The sequence below is a fragment of the Cryptomeria japonica genome, chromosome 4 (assembly GCF_030272615.1).
Source record: "Cryptomeria japonica chromosome 4, Sugi_1.0, whole genome shotgun sequence".
In the NCBI taxonomy this organism is placed as follows: Eukaryota; Viridiplantae; Streptophyta; class Pinopsida; order Cupressales; family Cupressaceae; genus Cryptomeria; species Cryptomeria japonica.
In genome coordinates, this window is record NC_081408.1 from 296,825,720 (window position 1) to 296,849,542 (window position 23,823).

The 23,823-nt window shown below is 38.7% G+C and overlaps 1 protein-coding gene across 5 annotated transcripts in view; it reads left to right on the forward strand.

Annotated features, from left to right (window-relative positions):
• The window catches only part of LOC131064747 (glutamate--glyoxylate aminotransferase 2), a 111,215-nt gene that overhangs the window by 13,137 nt on the left and 74,255 nt on the right, over window positions 1-23,823 (forward strand). For all 5 annotated transcript variants that reach the window (XM_057999257.2, XM_057999110.2, XM_057999316.2 and 2 more), the window contains 2 exons: window positions 1,864-1,981; window positions 2,652-2,733. In XM_057999257.2, the coding sequence (XP_057855240.2) occupies window positions 1,864-1,981; window positions 2,652-2,733 (200 nt within the window). The remainder of the gene's footprint in view (window positions 1-1,863; window positions 1,982-2,651; window positions 2,734-23,823) is intronic.

The window sequence follows — 23,823 nt, forward strand, 5'->3', positions numbered from 1 at the left end:
AGCTGGAACCTGCACAAGACAAGATAGCAACTTTTTTCTACTGACAATTAGTCACATTACAAAAAAATTAGATACTTGATAATTAGTAGATCAATTCTGCTTTCATCTTCTCAATGGACAGTCTTCCAAAATATTTTCCAACTTACCACACTTCCATGCAACTGAGAGAGCCATGTGATTATCCAAACAGTTAAAAGAGAATTGATTTTGAACATCATACCGACATTGACATAGCCACATCTAAAAACAATTAGGTACTTAATAATGAGGAGACAGATGCTAAGTTCATTGTCAGTAGACAGTCTTTGAATATATTTTACAGCTTACCACCACAGCATGTAACTGAGCCATGTGGAGTTAGCCAAACCAGCTCAAGAGGATAGATTATCAACATTACACCAATTTTGACACTATGGATGCCTTCCGTGTAGACATCAATGATATCAAAGGTATGAATTGATTTTTGAACCTTGGCAATCAGTGGTTGCATTATGCACTGCATAGTCACAACTATTCAAGCAATATAGAGTTGAGTGGCAAGCACCTAAATCTCAGTCTACTGTTAAGATTGTTGATCTTCTCAAAACAAAGTTGCGTCCATATATTGTAAGCTTATGTGATGTCTCAGAAACCATCAAAAAAATGTCCGAAATTTGAGAATCATCTTGTAAAAGCTCACAATGATGCCTATCTAACCCTCTAATGTAGTTCTATGTTGTTTTTTGAAGAAAATGACCCAAAGATATTTTTGAAAGGGAATATCCAATCAATAAAGTGCAATAAATTTAGATGTTACTGCATAGAAAGAGATTACACAATCCCTTTAATATTTCAAATTAAAGCATAGTGCCCATTCAACATAGATAAACATTGTTGGATATGTGATTGCTAGACTTAAGTGGAGGGGCAGCAAGTGTGACGAAGAAACTTTGTTGCTCCATCAATGATAAAGATAGGATTTGTTGTATGGGATGATGTGACTTCTCTTAGTACCTAAGTTACCGGATTCGTCTGTCTAGACCCAAAATCGGGTATGGGTGCAAGCCTGGTACGGGTGCCTCCCTGGTTCATCCCAGGTCTGGCCCGGCTTCGTCTTTCTGCAAAAACGTTTTTAATAAAATCTGAGGTCTCCGTTGGTGCAGAGTTTTTTCCTATCTGTGCATGCATAGGCACTAGGTATTGGGAAGGTTTTCACAGCTGGTAAAATTCATTTCATATTAATATATATTTGTAACATTAAAAATATTAAGTATTATTTAATTTATTTTTAGTTAAATTAAACTGTTATAAAGACTTCAACACTTACTTTTAGTATAATTAATTTCAATATTGTTTAATTTTATTTTAATAGCTTTTATTTTTAATATTAACATTTAATTCATATATTAAATAATCAATTTAAAATTTAAAGTATTTATATATAAAATTTAACAAATATACTTTATTTAATATAATATTATTTTATTATAAATTTAACACACACATATATACCCGTACCCGTATCTGTATTGGCACCCAAATAGGTAACTTAGCTTAATACATAGGAATATAAGAATCTCACAACAGTTCAAAATTCTGGGGGCCTTTCCATTTGGTATGTCAAAGTGAAGCATGCTGTTCATTCAACAAAAAGGACAGACATTGTTGGATATGCGGTTGCTAGCATAAACTATAGACTAGGGAGATGACAGCAAGAGTGACTATGACAAGAGTCCAATGAAGGACTTGGAGTATTTAATATGCATTAACCTTAAATAATGTACATTAATGTCATAAAAAGTGTTAATGAAATATTCACTGCAATAGCAAAATCTTTATGTCAAATTCCATTTATTCTGAAACAAAATATTACTTGTTCATCAGGTTTTGGCACTGTGTCAAGCTCCATTTCTGATGGAGAATGCTCATGTTGGAATTATGTTCCCAGATGATGCGATTGCAAGAGCCAAGCATTATCTTGCAATGACGTCAGGTGGTGTTGGTAAGTATATTTTGGTCATTGTTTTGGCACTCAATACAACAAATGTTTTTTACTAGTCATCCCTTCCATAGATCTTCTCGATATGTTTTCAAGCTGAAATTTTTTAATAAAGGGGCAAGAAATGATCAATGAATTAAGGTGATAATGTATCACCTTGAAGGTATAATTTGAAAAGAAAATATTTTTATACTAGTGAAAGAAATAGGACATTTGATGTAAAATGGAAATGTTTCTATGATGTGTTGTATAGAACATTGAACATTTTTTATATGCAAATGCTTTGGGTCTATCATTTCAGGAATTTATTTCATGTTTTCTCCCTTTTATGTGGTTACTGTTTCTATTTTAATTTATAGGTGAATAATGTTAGAATTGTAATGGATAATTTATTTTCAAACCTTTGTTTCCTATACATGTCTTAATCCCATTGGTCAACTTTAATTTTGGACAATAAAAAAGTTTCATACAATTTTTTCACTGAATTTTCACTGAATTAATAACTACAATGCTGTAGGTCTTTTTGAAGAAAGAATCGATCTAATACTACATTGATTTTATAGCCTTTCAAGATTATTAATTTTAAAGATTCTTTCAAAATTGTGACTATAAATTTGCATGAAAATGACATAGAAGTCTGACAAATATTATTATGCTTCTTGTGACCAATTAGGTGCCTATACTGATTCAAGGGGTCTTCCAGGGATACGAAAGGAAGTCGCTCAATTTATTGAAATCCGTGATGGATATCCAAGGTAAATTCTGGAAAAAATGTAGTATTCCCATCAGGACAACCCATATACATAGTCAGGATGCAAGTTGCTTTTTATATTTTCCCATAATTTCTCCTAAAAGGAGCTAGGGAACCGCACATATTAAAAATAGTGATAAAGAAACTGTAAGAGGATGGTTTCCTGAAATACACATATGCTGACAGGTGTCATTTTCTGTCCAAATTGAAATTTACTATTCAGTGAAGTATTGCAATGTAAGTGTATCAGATCACAATGAACAAATGAATTGTGATATGCTTTGTAAAAAAAATTGGTGAGCACAGAAAACATTGTGATTATAAGAATCTGTGTACTCTCTTTTTACTGATGTGACCAGAAAGTACATGAAGTTCAAGGTGATGACCACAATGAGATGTAGAAAGCCCAACACTGTGACAACCACCTCCCTTGAATGATGTTAAGGACCTGTTATAACATTAAGAGGTTTCCACAGATATCCAAACCGTGAGGTATCTTCAAACTGACTAATTTTCAAATTCCATAAGAATTTAAGTCCTTGACAAATGATGGTGAAGTGCTTGATAAAATAGGTAATTGAGAACGAGGAAAAAAAGCCATGTATGTTAAGATCTATATTTTAAAGTTGAAAAATATGGTGGAGGACATGGATATAAAGATCAATGATAATCTTTAGAAATTTTCATGGAATTGATAACCCTTACCACAAATTATGGACTCTAAACAAAACTCTCTATTTACAATTTTCAGTTGAAATTGACCATCTTCAACACAACCCTCTATCTAAAAAATTAGGTTGAAATTGACCATCTTCAACACCTTACTACAGTTTAGAAGGTTTCCCCACTTTCTCTCAAAGAGTTGACTCTCTTGGAAACTAAAAGTCATACCTTGGAGGTTTGCCCACATGAAGTCTTGGATTTTTTTCAATATGCAACAGAAAACAAACAAGATTTGGTGAAACATTGTTGGTTAGGTGTTTGTTCTTCATAAGATCCTTTTTATTTCCTTTCCTATCCTCATATACACACCTACTTCATTTTCCACAATCTCCCATGTCATGTATAGTTGGGTGCAATTTCCTTTCCAATTTAAGGTACCCTTCTTACAGCCTTTTTTTTGTTATTTTTCGTGGACTAGATAGGACTCAAATCTTAAACTTCCATTGGCATGATGGGGTCTAGACTAGTGAGCTCCTCTTCTTTTTGTGTCACATGTTTACTTACAAATGGTGACAGCTATTTATTTTAGAGTAAACAAAATTAATGTAGATATATAGAATTGTACCAAAAAGTTACAAAGTAATAACAATAATTGATTTATTCATTCAATACATTCACTTATACAAAAATGTAGTCAAGGGAGCATTTACAGGATCAAATTGTTTTCGTTAACTATGAGAGATCTATTTAAAATTTTAGACAATTGGCAAGTGAACATAATTGTTGACAACTACTTGGAAACTAACATCAAACAACTAGCACAAGCTGACAAGTAATTAAAACATAGTTTTGGAATAACCATATCAAAGAAAAATATGCTAACTACATCCCACAAAGAAAAGTTGTCTTCTATACAAGTAAACATAAATGAATATCATCACTGAGGGTAGGGGAAGGAGACATCCCTGGAGGTATTGTAGCATCTTCATCGCCTGAATGAAGGTAGACAACATCTCATAACATAGATTTCTTCAATTCTTTGCTTGATGAGGTGATGGGTAGCCAGGAGTTCACACTAACCATTTGGACTAATTCCAACAGCTAGGATTTGGCTTTAAGATTTGCAAGGTGGAACTCCAAAACCTCTCAATTATTTTTGCCGACATTTTTTTTTTCTAATTATGTTAGTATTGACTGAATTATCAATTTCAACTTCAATAGTACATTTTGCAACCATTTTTGTTTTAAATATAAGATAAAGATACTTGACCCTATACTCAATTGAGTATAAGGCTGATAGAAATTTCCCATCAGAACCACCAAAGGATAGGGGTACTTTGACTAGAATCCAACTATGTTTCATTTTAGGGTGATTATGTATTTGACCATCAATGAGAAATGAAAAGTTTGATAAACTTATTGTGGCACTCTTTGTCTACAAATTTTTTAATTCACCAAGCCTCCCACCAAGGTACAATGAGAATTATCCCACCTCTACATTATCTTCATTACTCAAACCTATGTTCCACAAAATCTTGAGATGGGAGGATGTGGGGAATGGAGGAACCAAGGGGCCTAGATTTGGGGATAGTGTTGATGCGGAAAAAGTCCATGCTAATCTTTTGGTCAACACAGAATAGAACACTAAGATGTTCCCATTCTCTCTTGAATAAGGAAGTTCTTAATGCTACTAAGGATGATTATAAGGAGACAACCTCAAGGTTTTGACTGTCAGGTCTTGAGTAGGGGATAACTCAGCAGTGACGTGTTTGCTGGTAAATACAAAGAGGGGACTTATGTCTGCTGTTAAGATAAGCTTTGGGAAAGGTTATACAGGCCACTTCTAAGACTCTAGAAGTCTCATATTCATCAGATTTTCGTTGAATATGTTTCTATTTTGAAATACCCAATTACAAATTTTTAAAATAAATAGAAAAAGGTAAGGGGAGAGAAGCTAAACTATTCTAACTAGAACACCACCCTAAATAAATAGACGAAACTTTCAAATAATGAGGCCTTTACCAATTTTGAACACAACTTAGCAGAGGCCGATGCAATCTTCAAATGATAACATATATTTTCAAACTACTAAATGCATATATTGAAATTCAAAACATTCATTCAACTTAACATCTAGTAATCGAACTAAATTCTGTAAATGTTCAGACTAACCATGCACAAAAATTAACAGTCAACTAATTCCTAATGGTATGAATAGAAAATTCTACCAGATATCAACTCAGAGAAACCATTCATAAATAAAATGCATAACTGAAAAATTTGGGAAGAAGTAGAACCATGCACTCACAATAAATCACACATAGACCATTCTATAAATAGCTTTTGTATTAATTTTTATAGAGTTTCTACAACAATTCAAAGTCTTACAAAAATAAGAGAGAATAGGTCCCCTTTTATAGACTTACAAAAATTAGATGAATGGCTAGGATTTAATCCAACAAATGGCCCAGATTCATCTACAAAATGTGTCCTCCCATACCTAGTAAAGAAGGCACCTTACTTCCTGTAATGTCCCCTTCTCAGTGATGCTCATTCATTGATCTAGTGGCCTATTCTGAAGACCCGTAGGCTATTTGGAAAGGAGAATTAGGGTTTCCTACTTTTGTGGAGTTCTGCACGATCTTTTTAGGGTTTCTCAAGAGGGAATTTTTCAATTCTATATATGGTTTCCTTCTGGGTTAGAAGAAGGAGCTAAGCCTATCATGACTACTCCTTATTGATACCCCAAGAAGCAAAAGGATGAAATTGAAAAAGCCATTAAGGAGCTTCTTGACATAGGTACATTCGGCCGAGCAAGAGCCCTTTTGCTTCATTTGTAGTTCTGGTGAAGAAGGATGGGACCATGCGCATGTGCATGGATTATCGGGCTCTCAATCAGAAAACCGTAAAGAATCAGTATCCTATTCCTAGGATTGATGAGCTACATGGTCTTGTCTACTTTTCAAAGATTGATCTCAGGTCCAGCTAACATCAAATCAAGATAAGGGAATTTGACATTGAGAAGACAGCCTTCAGATGCCACTTTGGGCATTTTGAGTTTTTAGTCATGCCCTTTGGCTTGACTAATGCACCTGCTACTTTCTAGTCGTGCATGGACAAGATTTTTCAGAAGCAGTTGTGGAAGTTCATGTGTATCTTCTTTGATGACATCCTCATTTTTAGTAAGTCATGGAAGAAGCACTTGCAACACTTGGATGAAATTCTCAGCATTCTAGAGTCTGAATCATTGTTTGCAAAAGAATCTAAGTGTGAATTTGGAATGAAGGAGTTGCTCTACTTGGAGCATATCATCAGTGCAGAAGAAGTGAAGATTGATCCAGAAAAGATCAAAGCCATAGTTGATTGACCTCCACCAGAGAACTTGACTCACCTGAAGGGGTTCTTGGGTCTATGTGGCTTCTATCGGAGGTTTGTGAAGGGTTACTCTCAGATGGCTACCCCCCTCATGGATCTCACTAAGAAAGGAACTTTGGTGTGGTTAGAAAGGGCATAAGGAGTTTTCGACAAGTTTAAAGAACTTATGAGCTCATGCCCTATTTTGGCCCTACTTGATTTCACCAAGCCTTTCGAACTACAGTGTGATGCATCAGGATAAGGTGTTGGTGTGGTCCTTATGCAAGACAAGCATCCTATTGTCTTTGAAAGTAGGAAGTGAAGAGGACTTGAAAGATTGTATTCAATTTATGACAAAGAAATGCTTGCCATTATGCATGCTCTTGCGAAGTTCAGGCAATATCTCGTAGGGAGTAAGTTTGTAAGACTGACCATAACAGTCCTGGACACTTCATGCACTAGAAAGATTTGAATGAAAGGCAATAGAAGTGGGTTAGTAAGCTTCAGGCTTATGACTTTGACATTGAGTATGTCAAAGGAAAAAACAACATAGTGGCAGATGCACTTTCACGGATACCACATTTGAGCTCTATATGTGAGCTCACTGCTGATTGAAGGGACTTGTTGCTTGTTGATTATGCAATAATCAGTTTGTAACCAGCATTGTTGCAGGTACTTTTCATGATGAAAAATATAGTTTGGTTGATGGATTGATTATGTACAAGGGGAGGATCCTTTTCTACCTGAGTCTAAGTTGAAGGAGAAGGTATTACAGACTTTTCATGACATTCCCCTTGCTGGTCATCAAGAGTTTTTCAAGACATACAAGCAGATTCGGGAGAGATTCTCTTGGAAAGGGTTGAAAAAAGATGTCTTGAAGTACATCAGGGAATGCCATACTTGTCAGAAGAACAAGGACGAGCACACTGCACCCGCCGGTTTGTTGCAACCATTGTCGATTCCTAGTCAAAAATGGGAAAGTATCTCTATGGATTTCATCATTGGGTTGCCTAGAGCTAGTGGGAAGGATTGTATATTTGTGGTGGTAGATAGATTAACAAAATTTGCTCATTTTTCCGCTATCACCAGCTCATTTACATCATCTCAGGTTGCTGATTTGTTCTTCCGTGAGGTGTTTAGGCTACATGGGCTGCCTAAAAACATTGTGAGTGATAGGGACAACAAGTTCCTAAGCTCTTTTTGGCAGGAGATTTTCAAATTGTGTGGTACTGTGCTTACCCCAAGCACGACTTACCATCCATAGACAGATGGATAAACAGAGATAGTAAATAAGTGGTTGGAAGGCTACTTGAGAAACTATGTTTTAGAATAGCAGAAGGCATGGGTAAGATGGCTAAATCTTGGTGAATACTGCTATAATTCCACTTATCATATGTCCATATGGATATCTCCTTTCATGGCACTCTATGGTTACGAGGCCCCTAGCTTTGCTGACTTGGTGTTTGGAGATAGCAGAGCACCTCAAGCTAGGGATATGGTTCAACAGTGTCAAGATATTCGGAAGGCATTGAAGGACAACCTGCAGATTGCATAGAATCAGCAGAAGTTGTACACTGATCAACAACTTATTGAGCGTTCATTTGAGGTTGGTGATATGGTCTACTTGAGACTATAGCCCTTCAGACAGTCTACTCTTAAGAAGAGTGGTGCGGAAAATCTTAAGCCGCGTTTTTATGGACCATTCAAGGTCATGAGGAGAGTGGGAGTTGTGGCTTATGAGTTGGAGCTACCAGCGAGTAGCCGAGTACATAATGTCTTCCATGTGTCATGCCTCAAAAAGGCGCTTGGGCACAATGTGATAGTCTCGTCTGATTTGCCTCCTTTGCATGAAGAGGGAGAATTGGTGCTAGTTCCTGAAGCAATCCTTGATGTCAGAGAATGATTTTTGAGGAGGACCATCAAAGAGTATTTGGTTAAGTGGAAAGACTTACCAGTTGAGGATGCTACATGGGAGAATGAGGAGATTTTACAGCATCCTGGCTTGTTGCTTGAGGGCAAGCAATTTTGGAGAGGGTGGACTGTAATATCCCCTTCTCAGTGATGCTCATTCAATGATCCTGTGGCCTATTTCAGAGACCCGCAGGCTATTTGGAAAGGAGAATTAGGGTTTCCTACTTTTGTGAAGTTCTGCACGAGCTTTTTAGGGTTTGTTAGGAGGGAATTCTTTAGTTCTATATATGGTTTCCTTCTATTTTTTCCTTGAACTTCAGGGTGGTATAACATGCATTTGATTGTACGGTATAACATGCAAAAAGGTGGTCCATTAATTCAACATGCGCTAACCTGGCTGCCATTTGGCGAGAAACCCTTGGAGAGAGAAAACTTCAAGAGAAAGAAAATTTAATCCAAGAAGAATTTTCTTGAAGTTTTGAATTTTCTTTGCCTTGGAGAAGATTTTTCATCAATTTTGCACCTTTCCTATTTTTAGGAAGTTTTTCAAATTAGGGTTCTGGGATTCAGGCGAGAGACAATTCTCTCACGAATCCAAATCTGAATTTTTTTTGAAATTTGGATGATTTTTGATGCCCGAAAATGGGATTTTTCAAAAAATTTCCTGAGGGGAATTTTCTTGTTTTGTTCATCTTTGATTCCTTCCTTGCCTTGGAATTTTCATCTTCAATTCATCTTGGGCGTAGAATTCATGCGATTGAGGAATTTTTTTATTTTCTTTCTAGAGGGGATTTTCCTTTCTTCTCTATCCCTGACTTAATTTCCCTACCTCTCTTTTCAACTTCTTCCTTGGGCGGAATTTTCATGTCATGGAGGAATTTCATCTTGGAAGGAAAATTCCTTCCTTACCTTCATTTGGCGCCCATTCCTTTCCTGGAGCACATTTTCTCCATGGTGAAGGAATTTTGATGTGAAGGAAAAATTCCTTCTTAACCTCATTTTGGTGCACAATCTTGACCTTGATTCTACTTTACCACTAACGAAGGAATTTCTTCAATCCTTAGCCAAATTTCACATTTTCCAGGAATTTTGTCCTAAAGGAAGGAATTTCCAACACTTAGCCAATTTTTCACTTTTGTGGAATTCTTCAACTGAAAGAAGGAATTTCCAACACTTGGTCAATTTTTCCACTTTCCTAGAATTCTGTCCTGAAGGAAGGAATTTCCAACACTTGGTCAATTTTTCCACTTTCCTGGAATTTTGTCCTGAAGGAAGGAATTTCCAACACTTGGTCAATTTTTCCACTTTCTTGGAATTCCTCACCTTGGGCGCATTTCTTCACCGAGGAAGGAATTTTTTGAATTCTTGAAGTTTTCTTTCTGAACCTTGATTTTCACATTAAGCTTCCAACCTTAGGTACATTTTGGAACTGGAGAAGAAATTTTGGAAATTTGTTCCTTGAGGAAGTAATTTTTTGTGTTTTTTGAGTTCATCCTATCTTGAGGAAGCTTTTTCATCAATTTGTCCTATTTCCTATTTTTTAGGAATTTTTTGAAATTTGAGTTCTAGGGTCGAAGAGAGAGAAAATTATCCTATGAATCCAAATCCATCATCATTTTGAAATTCGGATGATTTTTTATGCCCGAAAATGGATTTTCCAAAAATTTACCCGAGGGAGATTTCTTTCTCAGTTCTTCCTTGACCTTTGATTTCCATGCCTTGGAATTTTTTCACCTTCAAGCCTGGGCATGGAAATTTCACCTTGATGGAGGAATTTCCATTTTCTTCATGTTTTCCATGACACCACCATTTTGGCATCCATCATTCTCCTTGGGCGGAATTTTGACTTGGGCATGGAATTTCACAATTTCAACATTTTCCATCCCTCCTCATGTTTGGTGCCCTTCTTACCTGACTAGGCTCTATTTTCAAGTGAAGAAGGAATTTTCCTTATCTTGGATTTTCCATGATGCCTCCAATTTAGCGCCCTACCTGGCAGTTGGGCATGGATTTCACTAGATGAAGGAATTTCACGACTTTTGAGTATTTCTCCAGACTTAGCCAATTTGGGAGATTTCCAATTTCAGGATGCCATTTTGGGGAATTCGAAGAGCTTTTCCATGCCTTATGAAATTTTCCAGCTTTCTACTTCTAGAAGGTGAGCCGACACTTGGCCATTGTTTTCCCCCGAGGGGGGTGTGTGTGTGTGTTTCAATAGTGCATAACAGTACATAAATGTAGTAAATATGACAGCATACAACAATGCAAGTAAACAGAAGAACTCAGATGTATGTATTCATTAATGTCAAATGCCAGTACATTCACAACATCACTTTGTTCCACAATAACTTCACGATGAAATAGGAAACCAAGTACATATATATAGGGGTCGGTGTAGGTTGTCCGATGCCGACAACCGTCACGTAACCACTGACACTTAACACTCGTAACGTTCTAATTACAATATGATATAATTACCCAACAACATCATCCCCCCCAAAAAAGGTCGTCTCCTGACGACATACAACAAAATGGGAAATGACACGAAGACCAAACATGAAAATCTAAGCTAAGGGGGTACAGAGGCATCCCTGATGAAGAAGGGGCCGGTGTTGTTGTTGTTGCTAACTGCTCCCTCAGCTGGTGAACCTATTGTGTCCTATGCTGGAGATCTCGCTCAGCTCCCAACTGCATCTCCCTGGATTGTTTCACCATAAAAACTGCCTCCATCAACTCCTTTTGTTTACCATCCAATGCTTCCAAAGTAGATGTGAGACGGGTCTCAAGGGATGCCCATTCTGCTACCTCATGTGCACGCCCTGTCGTCTCCTGGGCCAAGTCTGTCCCAACACGAGCCAACTCCTCCTCTAGGCTAGTCGCTGGGGCTCTCGATTGTGCCAGCTCCATCTCCATCGTATGCAGGCGAGTGGCTAGCTCCTCCTGAGATGTGATGGCCGCCAGCCGCTCTGTCTTTGCTGCCGAGGCACCACGCTAGGTACGTCTGAGCTGGTAGTACCTGTCCCTGAAAGCTTTCTCTACCCGCTGTAGCAGCAAGTGTACTCCACCAACCTCAGCCGTCTCCCCACGCCTCCAATCTACCAACATCTCGGAAGTCTCCACAGCAGACCAACCCCTAGCCTCAAAACATCACCCAAACTCCTCAGCACACCCGCCGGTGGCAAAGGCGAGGAGTCCCTCGACCGCAGACTGCCCGACGGTCCGCTCCTAGAGAGAGACTGTCAATCTCCGTGCACTAGCCTCAACCTCTGTTGCCATCTTCCATGCACTGGCTCCCATCTTTGCCAAAAATACCTCTATGTCCTCCGGCTGGCTCTCTGTAGTGGCTTGCTCCTACTGCTGCATCTCCACCATCTCTTCCTCAAACCCAATGGTGTCCTACAGGAAATCCATCGCAAACTCCTGTTGTCCGGCCTCTTAATGATAACTACCCTCATCAAGGTCCACAATCTCTAGAAAAGGACATGGTTGAGGTAAGGTAGGCAGGGGTCCAAGTGGTGTCATGGGAGGCATCTCATAGCGACCCAGCCACGCATCCATGGTGGCATCATCATCTCCGATCACCGTACCCTCTGCCAAAGTTTTAAAACTCAGACTCGGCAAACCAAAAATTTGGACTCGGACTTGGACTCGTGAAAGACTCACGAAAGACTCGACAAGGACTCGGCAAAAAGAAAATCGTGGTTTTACAAAAAAACATAAAGAAATCAATGCATTTAGAGAACATAAGAGCCATAATTGAAACTTTACACGTCATATGATCTACAAATGCGCAATATTTGAAATTTCATCATTCATATAGTTTCAACTCTAAAATGTATAATAGTAGCATAAGTTTATAAATACCAAGATTTCTTCAATGCTAATTATGTTGTTAGATGGAGTCTAATCAGACTCGGAGGTTAAATTTTCCCTACTTCCATCAGCGTAGTTTCCCCCTATATTTTTCGACAGGGGTTTGGGGGCAGCGCCCCCAAGTTGGGGTCAAGGGGACGCAATTAGGGTTACCCCTTAAACCCCAAAAAGGTCTTCGAGACGTGGCCAAAAAGGGGGGGGGGACGCGTCCCCGTGGAACACTATGAAAAACAACCCTTCAAGAGATATTTCACTCCCTCAGTTATGCCAAAAGAAGGCAAAAAAAAAAAAAAAAACTCACTTTTAAAGTTTGCATGACGTTTTTTCAGGGTTGCGCGAGTCCATCTGAAAGACTCGCGAGTCCATGCAAAAGACTCGCGAGTCTTTCAGATGGACTCGCCAAGACTCGCCTCGCAAGTCCTTGGCGAGTCGACTTGTGGCTCCCATGGACTCGCGAGTCCGTGGCGAGTCCACGAGTTTTAAAACTATGGGTTTGGGGTTGCTGGTTATGCATTTCCAGCCTGCTGTTATTTATATCAGATTTTCGAAAGTTGATGTTTGACTGAGTTCTTGCGAGTGAGTGTAGTTTGAGTTGGTTTTGGTGGTAGTTATCTTTTGTGATCAGCATTGCTCTTCTATTCTATCTTTCCTCTTTTTTTGTAAGGTTGAATAGTAGTACCATCAACCACTTTTGGATTGTAAATCATACCCGTTGAAAAGTGGAAGAGGCTGGCTTACCGTCTACTTTTGATATTTGTAATTTTTTTCCTCCCACTGAGTAAGTGGTTGAGTGATATTGTCCTCCCATTGAAGTATGCGGTAGAGTGATAGTTGTTATGTATTGTCCTCCTGCTGAAATATGCGGTAGAGCGATTGAGTTGAAATTCCTTGTTGTTTCCTTGGCTGGTTCACCGCCAAGTAGTTTAGTTTCTATCCTGCTAGATAAGCAGAAGGGGTTGGCTTGCCGCCCGTGCATTGTAATTTCAGTTCAGTTTATGGTGCTAACGATCCCCGAAACACCGTATGCTCTCACCCTCCCAGATTGGGCTCTCGGTGAACAAAAGGTGGAAGGGTTCCCTTTCAGTTGTTTTAGCTTATTTCTCTAACCTTAATGGGTTATTGTGTTTGCATTGTAATCTTATTGGAAAATCAAAAAAAAAAAATTAAGGGGAATATTACACTTCCCAACTAACTTTTCAACTACCAGCCATAAAGTTGTCCCAAAAAGTGTACTGCACAGAGCTCAAGAACAAAAAAAAGGTACTTTGGCAATTAGGGAAATAACTAACTTTGGGGATTGCACTTTATCTTTTTGTTATCCCAAAAATAGATATTTCTTCCTTTATGGAAAGAAATTCTTTTCACCATCTAAATACTTCTGCCATATGTGTCTATCGTCTACCCGCTCTGCCAGAACGTAGTTCTAGAACCTTACCAAGACTTCTTTCATTTCCTCCAAGGGAGGCATGGGTGTATTATCTAGTTGGAAGCTGGTATCTCCATAAAGACTTTCCACTCTACTTAATTGTCAATGCCAATTAGCCTTGTTGTTCTCAAACTTGCATATCACTGCCCACAATCTGCTTGCGCCTTGTAGGTCTTGTTTGGTGTATGGGGTCTTGTCATTCTTCATCTGGCTTATCCAACAGAGTTTTAGCACTTTAAAGTCCATTTTCAGCCTTTTGTCACCAATCAAATTTTCTAGGAGTCGGGAGAAACAATCTTCAACGAATGACAAGGTGTGTTCGCAAGTTTCCCATCTTGCATCAATGATATCCAAGACATTGTTCTTCAATCTCAAGGACCTGTGCCAATTTTTGATGACGTTGAAATCATGTGGATCAATTATTTGCTGACCTATGGAGATATCAGAGAAGGTCCACACTAAGTCAGCAATAAGAGGAAGTAGCTTATCAACCCCTTTTCTTAGTCCTACATTTTTGTGAATGGACTCCACTTGCTTTAGATTTTGGTCCATGTTTTCTTCCAAGAGAATCAATTCTTTAAGCACCTAACCTCCCTTTTCCGTTACTTCTTGGAACCATTCCTGCATTACCTTGTCTGAGGTTCTCATCCTTTCATATTCAACTGTCGCTTTCTACGCTAGTGCTGCGGGAGGTACATAAGCTTCATCAGCATGCTGCAATGGTTTAAGTAGGTGATCTATGTACCCTTCAGCCTTCTCTACTCAAGCCTTGTACATCTCCCTTTCCTCAGTTACTTTCTCTAACCACCTCAGCATAGTCTCAACCGAGTCTTGGAATTCCTCAACCTTTTGTTGCTTGATTGTCTTTCCCATTGGGACTGATAGGATATCATAATTAGCAAGTGTGATGTCTTCAGCTAATTTGCCGTTTGGCAAGACAACAAGATTAATTGTCCAATTCTACTGAGCATCTTTGGTTATTTTTTAGTAGGTCCTCGGTCTCTTTTTTTTCTTTAACTTGAGGCTGTCCTACTAGAGAGAATAAATCCTCAAGGCTCATAGGTGGCCTCACTACTACTTTCTTTTCTACTCGGACTTGTAGCCATATAGGAGGTATAGGTTGATCAAAAGTAACCACCACTTCTTTGCCTTGCTCTCTGGAATTCGCAACTGAGTCTATTTTTGTTCTTTGTTGGTCAACTAGAGATAAGAGGCAGTTATCATCAACATCTTGTTACTTCCGATTGAGCTTTCTCCGACCTTACTCACTAAATGTTGAGGTACCTCTGTTTTTGGATACTCTTTATCTCTAGTTGGGTCCTCCTCCTTGTCTTCCTCTTTATCTTCCTCTTTGTCCTCCTTATCTTCCTCCTTATCCTCCAATCTAGAGGGCCTCCCCTTAATCTAATTTTTAAGATCTTCTAGATCATTGATTTGTATTTCTTGGTGCAGCAAATTGGAACCTTCTTGGTCTGTTGTCTCAATGATAGCTGAATCTGCTTGTAGCATAGGAGGGGTAGGTTGACGTTCCACATCGGTTGCATCTTTTGCCACAGTAGAATCTTCTTGCGAAGTAGTGGCAGCAGATGGCTTTCTTATTTTTATCTTCTCGTGAGCAGGGGCCTCGGGTGATTGGCTTTTCTTCCTTCGAGACACCTTGGACGCCTTTGACTCCTTACTAGCCTTTGCCTTTTTTTTTTCTTTTTAGGCTACTTTTCGCCTTATTCTCCTCGTGCTTTTCATCCCATTCATGTAGGATTGAAGCTTGACCTACAAGGATGCTCTTGCAAGCAGTATGAGGCTAGTTCTTCAACTGACTGTTTAGCTTGTGTAGGGGTTTTAAAGTATATGTCATTGTCTCCAATCTTCATTGGGAATGAGACCCCTGTGACCAGCTTATCTCTGAGGATCTTTTCCATTGCATTTGTTTGCCTAGCGACCTCTAGGAGTACCATCTTGTCACTGGGGTACTTAGGGAGTTGATATGGGGAGCCTTCAAACCCTGAGATTCTCAAGTAAGAGAACCTAGGAAATTGGATAAACCATGTTCCATACTACCTCACCAACGTGATCACCTACTTAGACAACCTTTGGTGCAGTCCTAACCATCCGCATGGTGAAGGCATCATTTACTCTCTCATACTGACCCACTGTGTATGCCACATTATTCCTTTCCCTCTGGCTTATGTTGTAAAAATGGAGCTAAGGGTAGCAATCATACACCTTTTGATTGGGCCCATTCCTAATGTTGCCTAAGCAGATCAGTCCCAATAATCTGGAATGACATGCAAACATGTACACCACATAGGAGGACATGGTTAAATACTTCTCTTCAAGCTGTACCAAGTGCTCATGTATGTTGTCACTTATCATCTAAGCCCAATCCAACCAGACTTTACCTCTGAAGACCTCTTCAGCATAATAGAACATTCAATCATCAAACATATTGGAGTGGGGCAGCCCCATGACACGGCTGAGAAGGGTAACCATATCCCTATATTCTTCATTGAATTCGCTCTTGTAGACCTTTATGAAGATTATGGAGTTGTGGGGCCTTTTTTCCTCAAACCAATTGTCATTCATCTTATTCTTGCACTTGATGTGATTTTAGCTATACATTTCCTATGCCTCTTCCATCTACACAACCATTGCATCCTTGTGAACGGGTATGCCAAAGACTTCTATGATGGCCTCAAGGGTGAAATCTGCTATTACCATATCATTCACGAACACTACCCTGTCCTTCGGGTTGTAGTGCTTGGAGCACTCCACGATTAGTTCATAATTTTGGATGGCTTGCAGAAACCCAATAGCCTGCACTATCATGCTTTCTACCATTTTCTTGGCTCTCCAGTTGGGATCGGGACCATACATCCTGTCTCCAAACTGCTTGATGTTGATGTGTCCGAAGTCAGTGTCTCCTACATTCCCCCATTTGCTTAGAACCTTAGAGTCTTGCAACATTCCTTGATACTCGTACTTCATCTTGCCTATCTTGTGGGCTTCTCAGCCTTAGATGTTTGAGAGGTGCCTGATGCTTCGGGTGCCTCGAAAGAATCAGATACTTTGGGAGGCATCTACCCTGCACATCAGGACATGATTAATGAAGGGACTTTAAATGAGCAAACGAGGTTAGCAGTGCCCAAAAACGGCGTTAGTAGAAAAAATCATCAGTGACATGAAATTATAATAGCATGATGGCAAATTTAAAATGGCATTGTTGATTGTTGTTTTGCCTTTTCGGAGTTTTTTGTAGAGTTTTGGAAAACTATGTTGGGCGTGTTTTGCAAGTTAAAATTCTATTGGCAAAACATGGGGGAATTCCAGTACTTTAGAGCCTACTAGAAACAAAGTTATAATTTCTTGTGTATTGGTGTTGCTAATTTCGAAATGTTGTTGCCGCTGGTTGTTTGCAAAGGTTTCTATTTTAAATCTGATTGTGTTAGCCTAACTAGGGTCTAGCCTAGGTTTTTTTTTGGATGAATCCCTCGTAACATGCAAACCATATGTAATTTACCTGGCTAACCCTAGTTTTAAATATAAGATTTCATAATAAACTATAGATATGTAGTATTCCTTGCCAATTCTGACCTCAAAATGCTGATTAGAGGCTCAAGGAATATCATCAAACACTTTGCATACAGCCTCTTTACTTGCTATTTCTATGTTTCAGTCTCATAATGATTGCTTGAAATGATGTCAAATGTGTTTTAAATGCTTTCAAATGGTTACTAAGATGTCTAGGCAAAGAACCATAATGCAAATGCAATTCTTTTTGTCTTTTTGAATGCATATAGATAACCCACACAATGTAAATATGCACCTACAGCATCTAGATATTAATACAAACAGTTGGCATGCAAACTAAATATGAGAGAGATAACTCTTGACATTCAAACTTCTTGTGACTACAATGATATTAGAATGCAATGAGACCGCTTGCAAACTGAAATGGCAAGCAAAAGGCCAAGACTCTTGGCTTACAATGATGTGTCCAATGCAAGTACCAAACTGATATAATTCTGCATCTACAGCTGCTTAAGAACAACGACTAATACAACTGAAAAATGATGCCAACTACACTAGAAAAACATGAAAGAACCTGATGTAAAGAAGTTCTCATGATTGATGAAGATGAGGTAGATCCTTGTGCAAAGAATGGAGTCTCTTTGAAACCAAATCATGCCTCTCATGCAGCCGCCCCTGTTCTAGCATGAACTTCTGAAATTAAGTCATAGCAACAATAATGAAGATCTTCAACAGTGTCTTCTTCCAATATATTTAAATCTGCAAAAGATATTCTCTGAAAACCCCTTGAAGATTCTAAAAGAAATGTAAATCTTGTCTAATGAAGCACCAACTGGACCTCTGTATAAAGCCCACAATCAAGCAATGATTCAGTTGGTCTTTCACAGCCTCAAGATTGCATAAACACTGAAGAGATTTCATTCTCCAATGTTGAAGTTGCCTGAAACCCTAGGTCTCAATGCACAACACCCAAAAGCAAAGACAAATGATCATCAATAATGAGTTTGATTTACTTTTTGAAACCTTTTATATCCTCTCAACTTTTAAATGCCTTTAATTCCCTTTTGAAATCCACTTTAGGGTTTTAATACAACATTATAATATCTTTTCAAAAGGGTCAATCCCTTCATTTGGTGTAAAACAAAATAATATAAAGTATATATTAATAATCACTTATATCTCCCTTGAAATTGGTACTTTATATTATTCCTCATATGCACTTTATAGTTTGACTTTATAATTATTAAATGTCCTTTCATAATAAAGTCAAATAAAGTCATTAAATGTTCTCACTTTATAATTTGACTTTATGATATTAAATCTTTTTTAATTATAAAGTCACATGAAGTCAATATAATATTTCCTTAAAATAATGAATTATTATTTAAGTAACACTTTAATAATAATTAAATGTCATAACTCCATTAATGACCATTATTTAATGATTCTGACTTCATCCCTGGCTAGCCCACTGCTCCCATTGTCAATCTTGATGCCTTACTAAAAATTGTAAGGGTCCCTCTCTAACATCCATTGACTTACTATAAATAGTAGGTCCCTCAAAATAGAACTAGAAACCTCTGAATATCAATGCCTCGGAACAAAAGAAAGATTTGGTGAGATAAACACTTACAACGGCCACCTGAAGAGCTCCAAAACTCCCAAACTGGACCCTCTAATCCACCATACTAGCCTACGAGGGTCAAAATAATAGGCTAATCCATTGAACTATGGTGCTCACGAAAATGGGGACATTACAAGATAAACTGCTTATTAGCATTGCAACACAATCATAAGGACATATTGTTGATGTGTTTTTCATGCACATGCGAACACAGAATAAAATACCAAGGTATCTTATCCTCTCTTGAACAAAGTTTCCCCGAATGCTGAAGATTTCGCCGAAGGATCAATCGAGGCAACTCCAAGGTTCTTGTATGTAGGTTCTCTACTTGTGGATAAGCTCTTGTGGTATGATGTGATTTTGCTGGAATCACAAGGGGACTTACGTTGATGACCTGAGCATTTGATTTACTTTGGATATCATTGGACCGTGGGTCTTTACTGATCCTTGATTTTTAAAAAAGGGAAAAGGATAAGGGTTAGAGAAGGATCTAATTCTAACATTAAGAATGTAGGAGCATTAGATGACCTTTGATGAAACTTTAACTAAGTCTTGCTTTGACATGCTAGGATCATCTCCACAAGGTTAGTGCGATCTTCTAAGGAAAGCTTTATGATGTTCAGATCACCGCTACAAGCATAGACATTGTCAGATTGATGCATATCAATGAAGAAGCAATAATTGAAGCTAAGCTTAAGCTGAATGATTCCAGTTGACTAGGCAAGGCAAGTTTGCAATCAACAAACCACTAGTAGTATGGATATACAAATTTCACCATTGATCATACAAATTCCTTCCATTCATCTAATAACATGAAATTAAATTTGAGAAGTATAGAGACCATGCAAATTGTAGAATCGACACATAGAATTCACCATTCCTTCAATGAAGTTTACATGTCTTTTGCAACAATCTCTTGGCAACAATCTTTGCCTTCTATTTCTACTCTACTCTAAAATGCTATCTACTGTTGAGCTACTAATTATTGACTATCTCTCTTTTGCTAACTCCTAACTATTAACTAATCTCTGACTATTAACCTTTACAAATGAAGAGCCAGGGCTTTATATAGAGAGCCCTTTACAAATTGATGGCTCTGATTGACTTAGAATCAATGGCTAGGATTACAAGATATAAACCCTAATTAGGGTTTCTTATAACAAACTTCCTTAGCCAATGAGAAAATTACATTCAATGAGTGTGGACCAATAGGAAGTAGGGGTAGGTACATTGAAGTTTGTGCTATCCCTGATAAATTAGGTACATTGAATCTGGACATGCTGAGGTGGACCAATCCGACTGGAGGAAAAGTGACTGGGATGCCACCTTGTCTGACGTTTGTATCTTGGTTGATCCTCCTATGTCCTTGATGCAATGAATGATGTACTCCTTGATTCTCTATGTGCTTGATGAGGCTTCCTTACTGTCAAGTTCTTTCTCCGGTAGCATACCTCGCCTTGAAGTGTTGGTAAGGTCATTCTTCTCTGTCATCATGTGGGTCTTTTGTGTGGTAGAGTGGAGTCTTTTGAGGATAGCCTGGAACTCGAACACTTGTAGCCTTCCAACACTTTAGAAGCATCTTGAGTCCTCCTCCATGCCTTTGGAACGTCCTTGATGATGATGGGCTTAGAATAGGTCGTCCTTGTCCTGGCCTGATTTTCTTCCATCTGCAAAACAAACCAAAAGGTGATTAAGGACACGTAATATATTTATCTTAACATAGTATTTCTGCCTTAAATCATTAACAAAAAGGGATCAAAATGGAATTTGCTTTAGGACCCTCCCCAAGGACAGGCCCTATAAGAATTTCGCTTTGGACCCTTTGGAAGGGTTAGGAGTGAAATTTGCTATTTTGCTCAATTTAGACCTCATTTCATCATTTCATAATCTTAGGCCTAGCCCTGAAACCTCTTCCCATCATAATCTCACAACTAGCCCTTTGCCTAGCTCAAGCAAGGTGAAAAATAGGAGTTTCAAAGGATTTTGCTCTGGACCCTTTGGATGGGTCAGGAGCGAAATTCATGATTTGGTCTAAATTCCATCATTTCCTTACTCTAAATTTCCTCCCAAGACAAGCATACACTAGTCTTCTCTCCACCAAGGCCTAGGAATCCATCTCTTGGTCTTCAACATGAGCAAATTAGGTGATTTTGGGAATTTCGCTCTGGACCCTTTGGAAGGGTCAGGAGCGAAATTCATTCTTTAGCTCGAAATCCTTACTTTTTGGACTCATAACCTATTCAAATACATGCCTATGGACATCTTTAAGTCCAATTCACCTTCATCAATGCTTGTCTTAACATTAAATTGAGAGAAAGAGGAGATTTTGAAAATTTCGCTCTGGACCCTTTGGAAGGGTCAGGAGCGAAATTCAAGTTTTAGAATTGATCCTTCATTTCTTTAACTTCAATTCATCTTGCAAGGCAAAAATACATCACTCCACCTCCAACCACGCATAGGAACCAATGTTTTGGCTTCACACAAAGAGAAAATAAGTGGTTTGAGGAATTTCACTCTGGACCCTTTGGAAGGGTGAGGAGCGAAATTCAAGATTTGCTTGTTTTCTCTTACTTAGCTCCATTCTTCTCACTTTGCTCTATCCTTCTCAATCTCTTCTACCTGGACTCTCATATTTGGATCTCTCTCTCATGAAGGCAACACTTGTTTGACCTCAAAAAGGCCTGAAAGGAGAATTTCGCTAAAAACCATGGCCAAGGACAAGACCTATAGAGAATTTCGCTCTAGACCCTTTGGAAGGGTCAGGAGCGAAATTCAAGTTTTAGCTCAATTCCTTCACATTTGGTGGTCACAAGCTATTCAAAGGCATGCCTAGGGGTATCTCCAAGCTTAATTCACCCTGATCCACACTTAGCTTGACACAAAATTGAGAGAAAAAGGAGATTTTGGGAATTTCGCTCTGGACCCTTTGGAAGGGCCAAGAGCGAAATTCACATTCTAGGCTTGACTCTTCATCTCTTCAACTCCAATCTTCTTTGCAAGGCAAATATACACCACTCCACTTGCATCCACACCATAGGAACCAAGGTCTTGACCTCATCTAAGGAGAAAATAGGTGTTTCCAAGAATTTCGCTCTGGACCCTTTGGAAGGGTCAAGAGCGAAATTCATGATTTAGGACAAAATCCTTCACTCCTCCACTTCTAATCACTTCCTAAGGCAAAAACATGTCAATCCACTTCCAAATATGCCCAAGGAACTAAGATGTTGGCCAAAACAAGGAAGGAAGTGAGGTTTATGAAGAATTTCTCTCTAGACCCTTTGGAAGGGTCAGGAGCGAAATTCACATTCTAGGTTGATTTCACACTTCTTTGATCCAATCCACCTTCAAACTTGATCACACTCACCTCTCCTTACCACCATCAAGTCTATTTGCCATCTACTTAGCTCAAAATCCTCACATTTCAATGCCTTAGGCCAAATAGGGGGTCAAATTGAGGATTTCGCTCTGGACCCTTTGGAAGGGTTAGGAGCGAAATTCATATTTTGAGCTAATTTCTCACTTCCTTTCTCCTTCCCATGCCTTGGACATAACTTCTCAAGCCTCCTTCCATCATGATCAAGTGAATTTGCTCCTCAAGTTGGCATTTAGTTCAAGGTTTTGTGAAGAAATAGGGTCATACAAGAATTTCGCTCTGGACCCTTTGGAAGGGTCAGGAGCGAAATTCACCCTTTGGCTCAAATCCTGACTTCATTTTCACATTTCTTCATCCAAACAAGTGAATTGCCTTCAATAATACCTGGGACATGGATTAGTTCATAGTTTTGATCAATGGAGAGTGTCCTATAGAGGAATTTGCTTTGGACCCTTTGGAAGAGTTAGGAACGAAATTCCTATTCTAGACTCAATTCATCTTGGATTCGACTTGACTTTGCCTTAGACTCAACCCTTTGATGCATTTCCTTTCATAACTGTGCAAATTCGCTCAACCACTCACTGACTTAGGTGAAATCTTAGGTCCTTTGTGAAATTTCGCTCTGGACCCTTTGGAAGGGTCAGGAGCGAAATCTGACATTTTATCATTTTCACATCAAATCATGCCTAGGACTTCATCTTTCACCTATTGGATCAATCTTAAACCCTCATAGATGATACTGACTTACAAAACTTCACCGACTTCCTCAAACTCAGACCAATCATCACCTAGCAACACGAACAAAATTTGACCTAAGGAAGACTTTCAAAGAAACCCTAACCCAGAGCATCCATTGACTTACCCTAGCTCAAGCAGAGCCTGCTATCTTAGTGATCCCTCTGGCGATACTCAAAATGCAAAGGCTACTAGACAAGACCCTAAAAGACCTAGAAAACAAACCCTAGAAAGCAAAAAGTAGGGGTCCCCATTTGCAATGGGGCGATGTGTGAATACGTCACAACACATACCCGAGGAGATTAAAATATCTTGCTTGTTGATTGAATCCTCTTCTGAATACTGCATTTTTCTCCCGCAACTAAACTTCTCCTCTATGTTTGCTAAGGTTTGGTGAAAGAAATTTATTTTGACGTTGCACATTTTGAGCTTTGTTGCTCACGTTTTCATCCCCTTTTGCGCACTTCTTTTGGCATTCCTTACAGGCTTGGAAGGAGATGTGAACAAGATGAATTTGTTCTTCAAAAGAAAGCAATGACCAATCTTGACATCTAAACTCCACCTTTACACCCTCTTTTCCTCTAAATGCTTAGTTGCACACCAAGCG